At 37.0% G+C, this 12,879-nt stretch overlaps 2 protein-coding genes across 2 annotated transcripts in view; both read right to left on the reverse strand.

The window, feature by feature from the left end:
• Positions 1-6,370, reverse strand: part of LOC127621504 (ETS domain-containing protein Elk-1-like) — a 31,745-nt gene extending 25,375 nt beyond the window's left edge. The window contains exon 1 of the mRNA XM_052095143.1: positions 5,847-6,370. Coding sequence (XP_051951103.1) covers positions 5,847-5,871 — 25 coding nt within the window. The 5' untranslated portion in view covers positions 5,872-6,370. The remainder of the gene's footprint in view (positions 1-5,846) is intronic.
• A 1,318-nt stretch (positions 6,371-7,688) lies between these two features.
• On the reverse strand, positions 7,689-11,852 carry uxt (ubiquitously-expressed, prefoldin-like chaperone). The gene is made up of 6 exons (XM_052094512.1): positions 11,546-11,852; positions 11,250-11,331; positions 11,097-11,164; positions 10,899-11,006; positions 10,747-10,810; positions 7,689-10,668 (listed from the first exon to the last, which is right to left on the reverse strand). The coding sequence occupies exons 1-6, from the start codon at positions 11,626-11,628 to the stop codon at positions 10,606-10,608; spliced, it is 468 nt and encodes a 155-aa protein (XP_051950472.1). The 5' UTR covers positions 11,629-11,852; the 3' UTR covers positions 7,689-10,605.
• Between the last annotated feature and the right edge of the window lie 1,027 nt (positions 11,853-12,879).

Genomic DNA, 12,879 nt, shown 5'->3' on the forward strand with positions numbered 1-12,879 from the left:
CAATGGCAGCTGATAGTTACTCACTTTAAAGATTAATAAATGTCAAAAAAGTGTCACAAACGGGGTCCGAAACAACCAAAATGTCTCTTTGGCGAGTGAATTTTGTGGTCAAATTGGACAGATAACTTATTCTATTTATTAAGAGGATATAAAAATATTGAATATTTTAGAGCCAACTATAGAGGAAATCTTGTATTGTTTGATGCTCCACAACTCAACTCTGAAGTCATGTAGACCTTATTCATAGCACCGCCATCTTTGATTTTAGGCGTGAATGTAAACAAGGCTGTGAGGGATAGACTTACAATGACAATTTAATCAAATAAAAATCTTGATATGGCCAAGTGTGATCATTAAACAGTGGAAGGATGTAATATTTAAGCAATATCACATGAGCAAGAGTGCGTTATGGCCCTATACCAGCACTGCTGTGATTCGGCCTTAGGTAATTACAGCAGTGCTGATGTAGGGCCATATAGCACGATTGCGAGTGTGATATTGCTTATATACAACAGTTCAATGAACAAGAACATTTTCTAAAATTAGGAAAAACTGAGTACGGTCATAAAAACGCATTTGTGCATGGAACTACTTTATTACCCGACCGATCAGAATCTGCCGTTGCTGGTTCAAAACAAAAGATGCGTCCAAGCCTCCGTTAGTAATTCAAAATGTTCACTTAAGAAATAGTATCAGGGCTTGTGCTGTTTCTAACAAGTCATTGGATAAACAAAGACAGACGGATGGATATGTGTGTGTGTGTGTGTGTGTGTGAGAGAGAGAGAGAGAGAGTTATGGAGCGTGTGTGATCACGTTGCCACACCCAATCAGAGATGCTTACAGCTTTCTGAAGGTCAGCTTTCTCAGTGGAATATAGATGTCCAAGCGGGATATTCCTCTCTATTTCGGGGTAGCCAGTGCGCAAATGTCATTCACTATAGAAACAGCGATGTCCTCCGCCATTTTAAAAAGTATGTATCCAATGTGGAAACTCACAGAGCGCTCTTCTATGTAAACAATGACTAACGGATTCACTTTACGTCACCAACTGGCTCATAATACACACAAAAATTATCTTTTGCCACCACCTGCTGGCTAACATATGTAATTTAAAAACTAAAGACAGTAACTCTTAACACATATGCACTGTGCAGCACGAACACAAGCAGAGTGATGCACACAGTGAAGCGTCCGAGTGCTGATGCTGTCACACCATTAGTGCTCATGGAACGTCTCTCGTCCAATCAGATTCGAGGACCGGAAATAACTGTGGTATATAATTAAATAATATGCAGTTTACATGCACTGCATGCTTCAGAATGAATGAGATGTGCTGCTGTTGTCACACACACACACACACAGATTGCACGTGATGCACATAATGCTATTGTGTATTTCAGCATTTCATTTAGAATGTGGACCTTATTAAAAATACAACCCACTGGAGTCACTGAAAGGTGCATCAAAATAAAAGCTCTATTTAACTGGATACATGAAATTTAAGATATTACGACAGAAAAAACACTACTATTGTATAGAAAATCTTTATAATAAAAGTAACAATAATAATATAATAATAAATGTTTTTATTATTATCATCGTAATTTTATAATAATTATTATTATTTATAAAATTATTATTAAAATGTAAGCAATATCCCAAAAACAAGTGTACTGAACATCAGCACACTGTGATTCAGCCATTGCAGCCTTGTGCAAAAGTTCATTAATTTCAGTAATTCAACTTAAAAGGTGAAACTAATGTATTATATAGACTCATTACAAGCAAAGTAAGATATTTCAAGCCTTTATTTGATATAATTTTGATGATTATGGCTTACAGCTTATGAAAACCCCAAATTCAGAATCTCAGAAAATTAGAATATTGTGAAAAGGTTCAGTATTGTAGTCTTAAAGTGTCACACTCTAATCAGCTAAACACCTGCAAAGGGTTCCTGAGCCTTTAAATGGTCTCTCAGTCTGGTTCAGTTGAATTCACAATCATGGGGAAGACTGCTGACCTGACAGTTGTGCAGAAAACCATCATTGACACCCTCCACAAGGAGGGAAAGCCTCAAAAGGTAATTGCAAAAGAAGTTGGATGTTCTCAAAGTGCTGTATCAAAGCACATTAATAGAAAGTTAAGTGGAAGGGAAAAGTGTGGAAGAAAAAGGTGCACAAGCAGCAGGGATGACCGTAGCCTGGAGAGGATTGTCAGGAAAAGGCCATTCAAATGTGTGGGGAGCTTCACAAGGAGTGGACTGAGGCTGGAGTTACTGCATCAAGAGCCACCACACACAGACGGGTCCTGGACATGGGCTTCAAATGTCAAACGTCTTACCTGGGCTAAAGAAAAAAAGAACTGGTCTGTTGCTCAGTGGTCCAAAGTCCTCTTTTCTGATGAGAGCAAATTTTGCATCTCATTTGGAAACCAAGGTCCCAGAGTCTGGAGGAAGAATGGAGAGGCACACAATCCAAGATGCTTGAAGTCCAGTGTGAAGTTTCCACAGTCTGTGTTGGTTTGGGGAGCCATGTCATCGGCTGGTGTTGGTCCACTGTGCTTTATTAAGTCCAGAGTCAACGCAGCCGTCTACCGGGACATTTTAGAGCACTTCATGCTTCCTTCAGCAGACAAGCTTTATGGAGATGCTGACTTCATTTTCCAGCAGGACTTGGCACCTGCCCACACTGCCAAAAGTACCAAAACCTGGTTCAATGACCATGGTATTACTGTGCTTGATTGGCCAGCAAACTCGCCTGACCTGAACCCCATAGAGAATCTATGGGGCATTGTCAAGAGAAAGATGAGAGACATGAGACCAAACAATGCAGAAGAGCTGAAGGCCGCTATTGAAGCATCTTGGTCTTCCATAACACCTCAGCAGCGCCACAGGCTGATAGCATCCATGCCACGCCGCATTGAGGCAGTAATTAATGCAAAAGGGGCCCAAACCAGGTACTGAGTACATATGCATGATTATACTTTTCAGAGGGCCGACATTTCTGTATTTAAAATCCTTTTTTTTATTGATTTCATGTAATATTCTAATTTTCTGAGATTCTGAATTTGGGGTTTTCATAAGCTGTAAGCCATAATCATCAAAATTATATAAAATAAAGGCTTGAAATATCCTACTTTGCTTGTAATGAGTCAATATAATATATTAGTTTCACCTTTTAAGTTGAATTACTGAAATTAATGAACTTTTGCACGATATTCTAATTTTTCGAGTTTCACCTATATATACTGTGAAGCTCTGTTGTGCAGCATTTTATTTCAGAAAAAAATTGCTTTTTTTTCTGCTGAAAATTATTATATTTTATATTAAAGCCTTCATATAATATATTATATGAAAGCTTTATTAATTTGATGAAACAATGTTTTGATGATAACATTCAATTAAAAGGCTATTTATTTGTTGCCAAAGTATCAATATCAAGGTTCTAGGGCTGGTAACCCTATTCTGAACACACAGTAAGGGATGAAATGGTTACCGGTTTCATGGTAAACCACGATAAAATTATCTGACGGTTAATATTACCGTTTCAAATTTAATTATCATTAAAACCAGCTCGATTATCGTGATTTGTAAAACTGCCGGTAAATGCTTTTCTCACTCACTCACTCTCACACACACACACACACAGCATGATTTTGACGCATGGGCACAGCATGCAATATTGTTATTGTTGTAGTTTTTTTTGCGTGAAAACATGGCGTAAGGCAATGACAGTGCTCGAGAGAATTTCCAACCTTCCAAGAAGACCAAATCAGAAGTGTGGTCATATTTTGGATTTAATAAGAATGCTGAGAGAAAATTAGTAGAAGATGTAATTTTCTGCAGAGCTTACAAGAGGAAAGTCGCTGCGAAACGGGGCAACGCATATTTCAAATAATTACGGGGACATGAAATAGTGATTTGAGATGAAAGTTTTAAAAACGTTCCTGTTAATTATTAAAAAAAAAATGTATCATCTGTGCGGTCTACAAAACAATCGTCCAATAGAAATACTTAAGTCCTCCAATTTCATTTTCAATACAATCAATAACTATAACAGAGATGCACGATGGCACCCGTTGTGTTTGTATGAAAAGAGAGCATGTGAGACATGAAAGAATCCAGAATTTCAGGATGAGCGACCAGAATCAAGATTTTCAGAGAGATATGTAATAACATGTTGTGTAGTTTAGTTATCCAACCAACATATTTTGATCATTTAAAATGTAAGTTCCTAATAATAAAACCACACAAATAATAATAATATTATTATTATTATACTTCATTTGATATTCCCTTGTTTACTAATTGTATTTGTAGTTTGTTGATTTTCAAATATAAAACCTGTTTAAATTATTTACATGTATGCATTTGGCATATGTATTTCAGTTTGTGTATCTGTACTTTTTGTACATTTTCAGTATATTTTCACAATACCGTAATAATACATCTCAAAATGCAGTGTATGTGCATGCGTCTGAATTTATTTATGTCTCATGACATATACAACATGTAGTTTTTAATTAAATGTTTTATTTTATCCCCCTTTCTCTCAATTTGCAATGCCCAATTCCCACTACTTAGTAGGTCCTTGTGATGATGCGGTTACTCACCTCAATCCGGGTGGTGGAGGACAAGTCTCAGTTGCCTCCACTTCTGAGACCGACAAGCTGTGCATTTTATCACGTGGCTAGCTGTGCATTACACCGCTGAGAATCCCAGCACATGGAGGGTCATGCTACTCTCCACGATACACACACAACTTACCACATGCCCCATTAAGAGCGAGATCCCCTAATCATGACGACGAGGAGGTTACCCCAAGTAACTCTACCCTCCCTAGCAACCGGGCCAATTTGGTTGCTTAGGAGACCTGGCTGGAGTCACTCAGCACGCCCTGGATTCAAACTCGTGACTCCAGGGGTGTTAGTCAGCATCAATACTCACTGAGCCACCCAGGCCCCAACAAAATATAGTTTTAAATATGCATTTAGTTTTGCCGTAATAAGTAAACAATCTAAAAATTAAAATGTAAAAATTTAAAAAAAGTCTAAATTGACTTCCAGGCTAAAATAATAAAATTCTTTAAAAAAAAAAAAACATGTGTACAGTATTGTATATTTGTCTCTCATGTCGGTCAAATCCACTTGTGAAATGCTTGTAAATGTATTCATCTAAAAGCCTGAAAGGTTAATTTCGGACCATGATCATCAAAAGTAATCCATACGGCTCATGCATCATTTTTCAAATCTTCTGAAAGTATCTTATCCAAAATACTTCTAATCCAAGGTTTGGAACGACGTGAAGCTGAGCAAAATATGACAGAATTTTCATTTGTAAAACACACACTCCAAGTCCAAATATTTTGTGTGAAACAAATGCAAAATCTAATACACTTTCCAAATTGCACAGCTTCGGTGATTGATTAGAAGTGCTGCTAAGGAATAACCATGAGACATGCAATATTATGATACATTGTTGCTGATGCAGAGGCATAATCTCAGACATTTGGATTGCAAAACACACAGACACGCATGCAAACACAGTTTAGGTGCATCGAGTTTCCAACAGGTAGGAGTCACGTCAACCAAACGTAAATAAGAAGAGCAAGGTGTGAATACCACTCATTTTCAGTTACTTCCTACTTAAGGGCAATCATATGGATTTGAACAAAATGTTCTTTTTAAATATCATCCAGCTCATTTACAAACCAATAGTAAATGAACAGCAAGCTGTGAATGTATTTACATTTTATTCTACAAGCATAAATCAGTCCAAAACTCTGCATTCACTAATTACTAATACAATCACCTACATGGCCAAGCTCCTTCAACAGGAATAAACTTACCACTGATGAGCGAGTTGGACTCCATCTCTCCCTAAAACAAGATGTGTTTGCGAATATGTTACTCTTTGGCGATTAAATCACATCCATAACTGTGCTTCAGGGGTGTCAAAAGTCGATGATAAAATTGCGGTTTGATGTTATGTAACACATGCACCTCTCCTTCCATGATTTAGTTGACATTAGCGGCTAAGTCGATAGCTTGCGCGCTAGCTCTGCCTGCCTGCGCATGCATTCACAATTGGAAAGTCCAATAAAATGACGTTAAGTTATGGTTCATTCCTTTGTGGTGAGCGGCCAGGGGGAGTAAATAAACCGAGCCCCCTTATCTGGTTGCCGTTCGTCCGTCCACTTCAGCGCGAGCGGGTGTCCAGGCAACGGACGGAAAGTCCTCGCGCTCTAAACAACCGCGAGTGCGGCGGCTGCAGTGTTGACAGCGTTCAGAGCTTTACAGTAACGACCGAATTGTCCCTTTCTGAAAGTTTTTCACCTGCTTGGCGTCATCCACTCTTTGCTTCCTGTTTCTACAAGCGCCTCGACTACTTCTGTTACACTTTCTTTTCTTTTTCTTTTTTTCACCTCTCTTTGGTCTGAGAGTCCCTGTGCGTCCGTGATGTCACCGCACAGGCATGACGTGGGTCGGCTGTGGAGGAAAATGAATGAAAACACTAACTTTTGTGAGGATTTTTATTTATTTATTTATGTGTGCTGCTTTTTTCCTTTGAAAAGAGGACCAAGGCCGAATGAAAATCTTTGCACAGATAATGGGCCTACTAAATTAATTATTAAATTAAATTATCACACACACACACACACACACACACGAGAGAGAGAGAGAGAGAGAGACAGTGAGGAGCGCAATCCACAGGTTCTTGGTGCGGGAATGTGTCTTAAATGTTGCTTTCCATGCACATACTGTAAGTGGCATGATATGTAGCAGGGCCAAAATTATGTCAAGCATCTTTAAAGGTGCACTCAGTCATTTTTTCCCTCATTAAAACAGTTTAATTACTAAAGACATGAATTGTAATTTTGCAATATATGCAGGAAATCATGAACACTCATATTAAAATGAATCCTCCAGTCATATCAGTAACCTTATAAAAGCTGTTTTAATCTACATGGAGACCAGCCGAATACTACTCACTTAATCTCAGTAACCGTTGTGTTATTTGAATCTTTCACTTACGGATTAATGCAATCATGTCTGACTGTGAATACTAAATATCTACAATAGATTCTGAAACTGAAAACTATTGATTTTAAATTATGCTGCATCCAAGCCACTAGGTGTCAGCCTAAGTCCAAGATGACACAAAGACAAAAGTTACTGAGTGCACCTTTAATTCCATAATATTGGAAGCATAAAAGCTCTGCAGACATTTTTCTTAACCATTAAATTCCCTCTAAATCCTGAATTCTTGAAGTTTAAAACTCCAATCCGTAATTTCAGATCCAGTGCTGACAACGTAACATTATAATGATTGTATTGTGTGTCATTGTGCCCAAATGCGGCAGTGAGTCTTTCTACAAAGAAACATAATCTATTTCAGGGAGCAAGTCTAACACTGCTGCCACAATTCAACATCCAGTTTCCATGGCAACTGTTACTAGTGTGACAGGGTAGCCGTCACATGGATGCTGCAGAAACTTCAAATTAACCAGAGTCTTCATCGATAAGAAGAACTAAAATAGAAGTTAAATTAATGATCAGTCAATTAAGCATCACTTTAATCCCAATGGCAGCACCACGGCAGATTAAAACTGGTTTGAAAGCATTTCACATATGTCATAGATAGGTTGAAGAACTGGACATGAAGACAAATTATTCTATAGTTTTGCTCTTTTTATTTGTAGATATAAGATAATGTTAAATACATTTTGAATTACAGTAGAATTTTTGCTCAAATTCATTTAATATACTTAATTCACAAAGACAAATTCTCAAATCTCACATCTTTAATTTTAGATCTACAAATAATGGTGTTGTAGTATTATCTTAAAGGTGCACTCAGTAACTTTTGCCTTTGTGTCATCTTGGACTTACACTGGCACCTAATGACTAATGGATGCGGCATAATTTTAAATCAATAGTTTTAAGTTTCAGTTGCCATTGTAGATATTAAGTATCATGTCAGACATGATTAATGTAATCAATGAGTGAAAGTATACCGCAACAGGATGGTCACTGAGATTAAGCGAGTAGTATTCAGCTGGTCATGTGATTCTAACATGGCAGCCCCCATATGTGGACCCTCTCCATGTAGAATAAAACAGCTTTTATAAGGTTACTGATATGACTGGAGTCTTCATTTTAATATGAGTGTTCATGATTTCAAACATATATTGCAAAATTACAATTCATGTCTTTAGGAGTTAAAATTTTTTCAATGAGGAAAAAATTACTGAGTGCATCATTAACATAGAAAAAACAGCATATATGTAAATAGTAATATATAACTATGAATGTCATGTCATTATCCATTAATATGCATGATTTAAATTGTCTGCCTTTAAATATACAGTTGTGGCCAACAATATTGGCCCCCTTTGTGAATATGAGCAAAGAAGGCTGTGAAAAAAATCTGCATTGTTTGTCCTTTTGAAATTTTATTACAAAAATTCCCAAAAATCAAATCTTTAATTGAAGTAAAACATTTGAAAGGGGGGAAAAATCTATTTTTTTCTCCAAAATGCATTGGCACCCTTTTATTCAAAACTATTTGCAACCTCTCTTTGTCAAGACAACAGCTCTGAGTCTTCTCTTATAATGCCTAATGAGGTTGAAGAACACCTGGCAAGTGATCTGAGACCATTCCTCCATACAGAATCTCTCCAGATCCTTCAAATTCCAATGTCCATGCTGGTGGACACCCCACACATTTTCTAAGTGGTTCAGGTCAGGGGACTGGGATGGCCATGGCTGAACTTTGATATTTTAGTCAGTGAACCATTTTTGTGCTGATTTTGATGTTTGGTTTAGATCATTGTCCTGCTGGAAGATCCAACCAGGGCCCATTTTAAGCTTTCTGACAGAGGCAGCCAGGTTTAGATTTCTATCTGTTGGTATTTGATAGAGTCCATGATGCCATGTATCCAAACAAGATGTCCAGGACCTCTGGCAGAAAGACAGCACCACATTTAACCGTGGGCATTGGGTACTTCTTCATCTCTGTGTACGCCAAACCCATCTCTGGTGTTTGTTGCCAAAATGGTCTTTTTTTGTTTCATCTAACCATAGAACCCGGTTGCATTTGATGTTCCAGTAGTGTCTGGCAAACTGAAGATGCTCGAGTTAGTTGTTGCATGACCAGAGAGGCTTTTTTCCCTTGAAACCCTCCCAAACAGCTTGAGGTTATGTAGGTGATGTCTGATATTTTTTTTTAGACTTTCTGACCCCAAGACCCAATTAATTTCTGCAGTTCTCCAGTTGTGATCCTTGGAGATTCTTTGGCCACTTGAACCATCCTCCTCACTGTGCATGGAGACAATATAGACACACGTCCTTTTCCAGGCCGATTCTTAAGATCTCCAGTTTATCGGAACTTCTTAATAATTGCCCTGATGGTGGAATTGGGCATTTTCAATACTTTGGCTATTTTCTTACAGCCACTTCCCATATTGTGAAGCTCAACATCCTTTTGCAGCACATCAGAACTATATTCTTTAGTCTAACTCATTATGATTAAGGGAATTTGGCCTGTAGGTTACCCCTGTGAAACAGGAAGTCAATTACAATTTCATGTTCCTAGTCACCCAGGTGCACTTAAAATGCACTTTTGCTTTTTTTTAAAAAATATGAATGGGAAAATACTTCAGATATATTTTACTCGTAAGAATTTCTAAGGGTGCCAATAATTGTGGCCAATGTGTTCTAGAGAAAAATATTTAATAATAAAAAGTTTCCCCTCTTTCATTAGTTATACTTCAATTAAATAGTAAATGGTCTGCAATTATATAGCGCCTTTTTAACCTTAGCGGTATTCAAAGTGCTTCACACTGCTTCTCATTCACACACACACACTAATGACAGCAGAGTTGCCATGCAAGGCGCTATTTTGCCATTGGGAGCAACTTGGGGTTCAGTGTCTTGCCCAAGGACACTTCGGCATGTGGAGTCATGTGGGCCGGGAATCAAACCGCCAACCCTGCGATTAGTGGACAACCCGGTCTACCACCTGAGCCACAGCCGCCACAATTAAAGGCTAGATTTTTGTGAATTTTTAGAATGAAATATCAAAGGCGTAAACAATGCAGATTTTTTTTCATAGACTTCTTTGCACATATTTACAACGGGTGCCAATATTTCTGGCCACCACTGCACTATAGAATGACACATGATAATCTCACGGTCTGCATTTAATATAATTCTCTTAACAGATTTCTAAACCTTTTTAAGCAGTATCCTTGTGCTTTAGATATGAAAAGAGGCCTCGTACATGTTCACATTTCTATGCAGAAACATCTGCATCCATATAAACTACATGATCTAAAAGGGGTTTAAGTAATAAAATGAGTAAGTGTATTGCATGCACAAATAGTGGCATAGCTAAAATGATTAACAAATGGCACAGAGGTGTTCTGAAAATGTTGCAATTTATTCAGCTGACTTTTTTTTTTTTTTTTTTTTTAAACAACAGTATAACCTGTTAAAAGGCAAGATTCATCTTAACCTAATTGCCATAATGTTTACATCGTTTGAAACAAACATCAAGTCATATGCACAAAAAGAATACACCATGCTTTTATGAGTTTTATTATACTAAAACACCTCTCTCCTTCTGGTCTCTGGAAGATCTTTCAGACCATGCAATTCCCTTAATCCCTATAAAAGCAGAATGATTTTGTATGTCACCATGCATAGTAAATATAAGATATAAATAGTGCATCATAATAATTGTACCTCCAGAACCATCCGAATATTGGCCTTTATCTTTGCTGCATCTTTGGTAAGAACCTCAGTATATCTGAAAAAATTCAAATAGTAATAAACATCTCAAGGTGAATAAAAAGGACACACACAAAGATATTTGAAAGTTAAAGACAAACGCTCACTCTGTTAGCTGATTCGTCTTCTTTTCTAAGAACTTCAAAGCCTCAGTGTGTGTGAATTCGACAAAGAATCCATAACCAACTGACACAAATATTTTTGATGTATCAGGCCTAAAGAGGAACAAATCCTTTATGAGACTTCTCTTTTAAGAAGCACTGACACACATTTGTTTGCTGAGGCATCAGATTTGCGTTACTTACACATGAGCTTGAACATAGAAATTGCAGCCAAGGTCAACATCTGTTTTGAGTTCTTTACTGTCAGATTCCTAAAGATGCGTAAAGGGAATACAGTGAAGCAACATCTCATTATCGCTTCTGAAGATTGGTGGAGAAATGCTGCAAATCTCCTACCTGAATGCTTTTAATTGTGTTCTTCAGCTGAAGGTATTGTGATATTTTCTCATAAACACCATCTCTTTGCTCCAACACCCTCCTGTCAGAACAAACACAAGAGAGAAATGATAGTAGTAGACCACCCTTAAAGATATATACCATGGTATGGAAATATTACAGAATACATTTATAATGGCATTTAAATGGTACTCCAAGGAATATTTTAGTATTACCATTGTATTTGTTTAAAAAAAAAAAACACCAGATTTCCATGATACCATGGCAACACGTCATAAATATCAAGTTATACTTACTGTAAGTCTCGCCTCAATACATCATTGATGAAAGTCTCATACTGCAAAGCTTTTTCGTTAATATTGGATGCCTCGGAAGTCATGATATGTAGGGAAAATATGGTTGCAGATCGACTATAATGAGATAAATACACAGCGTCAGAAACGTTCTTAAAAAAGAGGTCAATATTTAGAATATTAACTCGCAGTAAACATCGCCAGTTAACTGCTGGGAATATGCGGCGATTAAAGTCTGACACTTTTTTAGCGCAATAACTTTGTTTTTAACTGAAAAACCTATACTTTTCCCTCAGTGCGTCACGTGGTTTCTTCTTCTTCTTCTGTTGTTTTATGGCGGTTGGCAATTCAACTTAAATGGTGCATTCCCGCCACCTACTGGATTGAAGCGTGGAGCGCTAAATAGTTGGAAAGTTAAAAAAAATCTTATATTCTATTGATCAATCATGTATCTTTTAAGAAATTAAATAATTCTTGATTCATTCTTGATTGCTTTGGGCCATTTCCTAACAAAACCTGAAGTGACACATAATTTACTCTCAGAGATCTTAAAGCTCGAGTTAGATCGAGTTCTTGCTCTTTCATATGCATCACATTTTATAATTACATGTTCTACAAGACCACATTTATCACATTTACCATTCTCATGTTTCCCTATTCTGTACAAACACTTATTTAATGCACAATGTCCAATACACATTCTAGAAATTAAAACATCCTCTTTCCTGTTTCCAAATTTTCTTCTTTCTAGTCCAACTATTTCTTGAATGTGATGCAAGCGTCTACCTTTAGTTCCACTGTCCCACTCTTTCTGCCATATCTTTCTTATTTCACTCGCTATAAATCCTTTAACTTCTTTTTTACTTAATGACACTTTTATGTCAATTTGTGAACGTTTCAAAACCTGTTTAGCCAGATGGTCTGCCTCCTCGTTTCCTTTTACACCCACATGTGATGGTACCCACAAAAACTTTACAATAAGTCCAGATTGTCTTATTCTAAATTTATCACTTCATATAATCAAATCTTGACTTGCTACCGATACTCCACTTGACAAGCTATTGATAGCTGAATGTGAATCTGTGCTGACACAGATATCTCACTGACCTAGTAGGTTGTATTTCTTCTAGCCATTGAAGTGCTAGTAAATACAGAAATATGATCAGATATTCTCTATGAAATGTTAACTTTAAAAACAGGTATGTAATCTTCTGCTGCTGTAAATCCAGAATCTGGATCCTTTGATCCATCTGTATAAATTTGCACTGCATTATAATATATTTTATCAATATATTGTTGTATTGTTAAACTTTCCAACAAATTTATTTCCTTGTTAC

Source organism: Xyrauchen texanus, chromosome 27, assembly GCF_025860055.1.
Source record: "Xyrauchen texanus isolate HMW12.3.18 chromosome 27, RBS_HiC_50CHRs, whole genome shotgun sequence".
Lineage (NCBI taxonomy): Eukaryota > Metazoa > Chordata > Actinopteri > Cypriniformes > Catostomidae > Xyrauchen > Xyrauchen texanus.

Excerpts from the sequence above, each read along its gene's own strand:
- uxt (XM_052094512.1), bottom strand. The coding sequence starts at position 11,628 with ATGACTTCCGAGGCATCCAATATTAACGAAAAAGCTTTGCAGTATGAG. Across the intron at positions 11,332-11,545 it reads GTATTGAGGCGAGACTTACA|GAGGGTGTTGGAGCAAAGAG; the intron begins GTAAGTATAACT and ends TTGTTCTGACAG. Across the intron at positions 10,811-10,898 it reads AAGACGAATCAGCTAACAGA|ATATACTGAGGTTCTTACCA; the intron begins GTGAGCGTTTGT and ends GAATTTTTTCAG.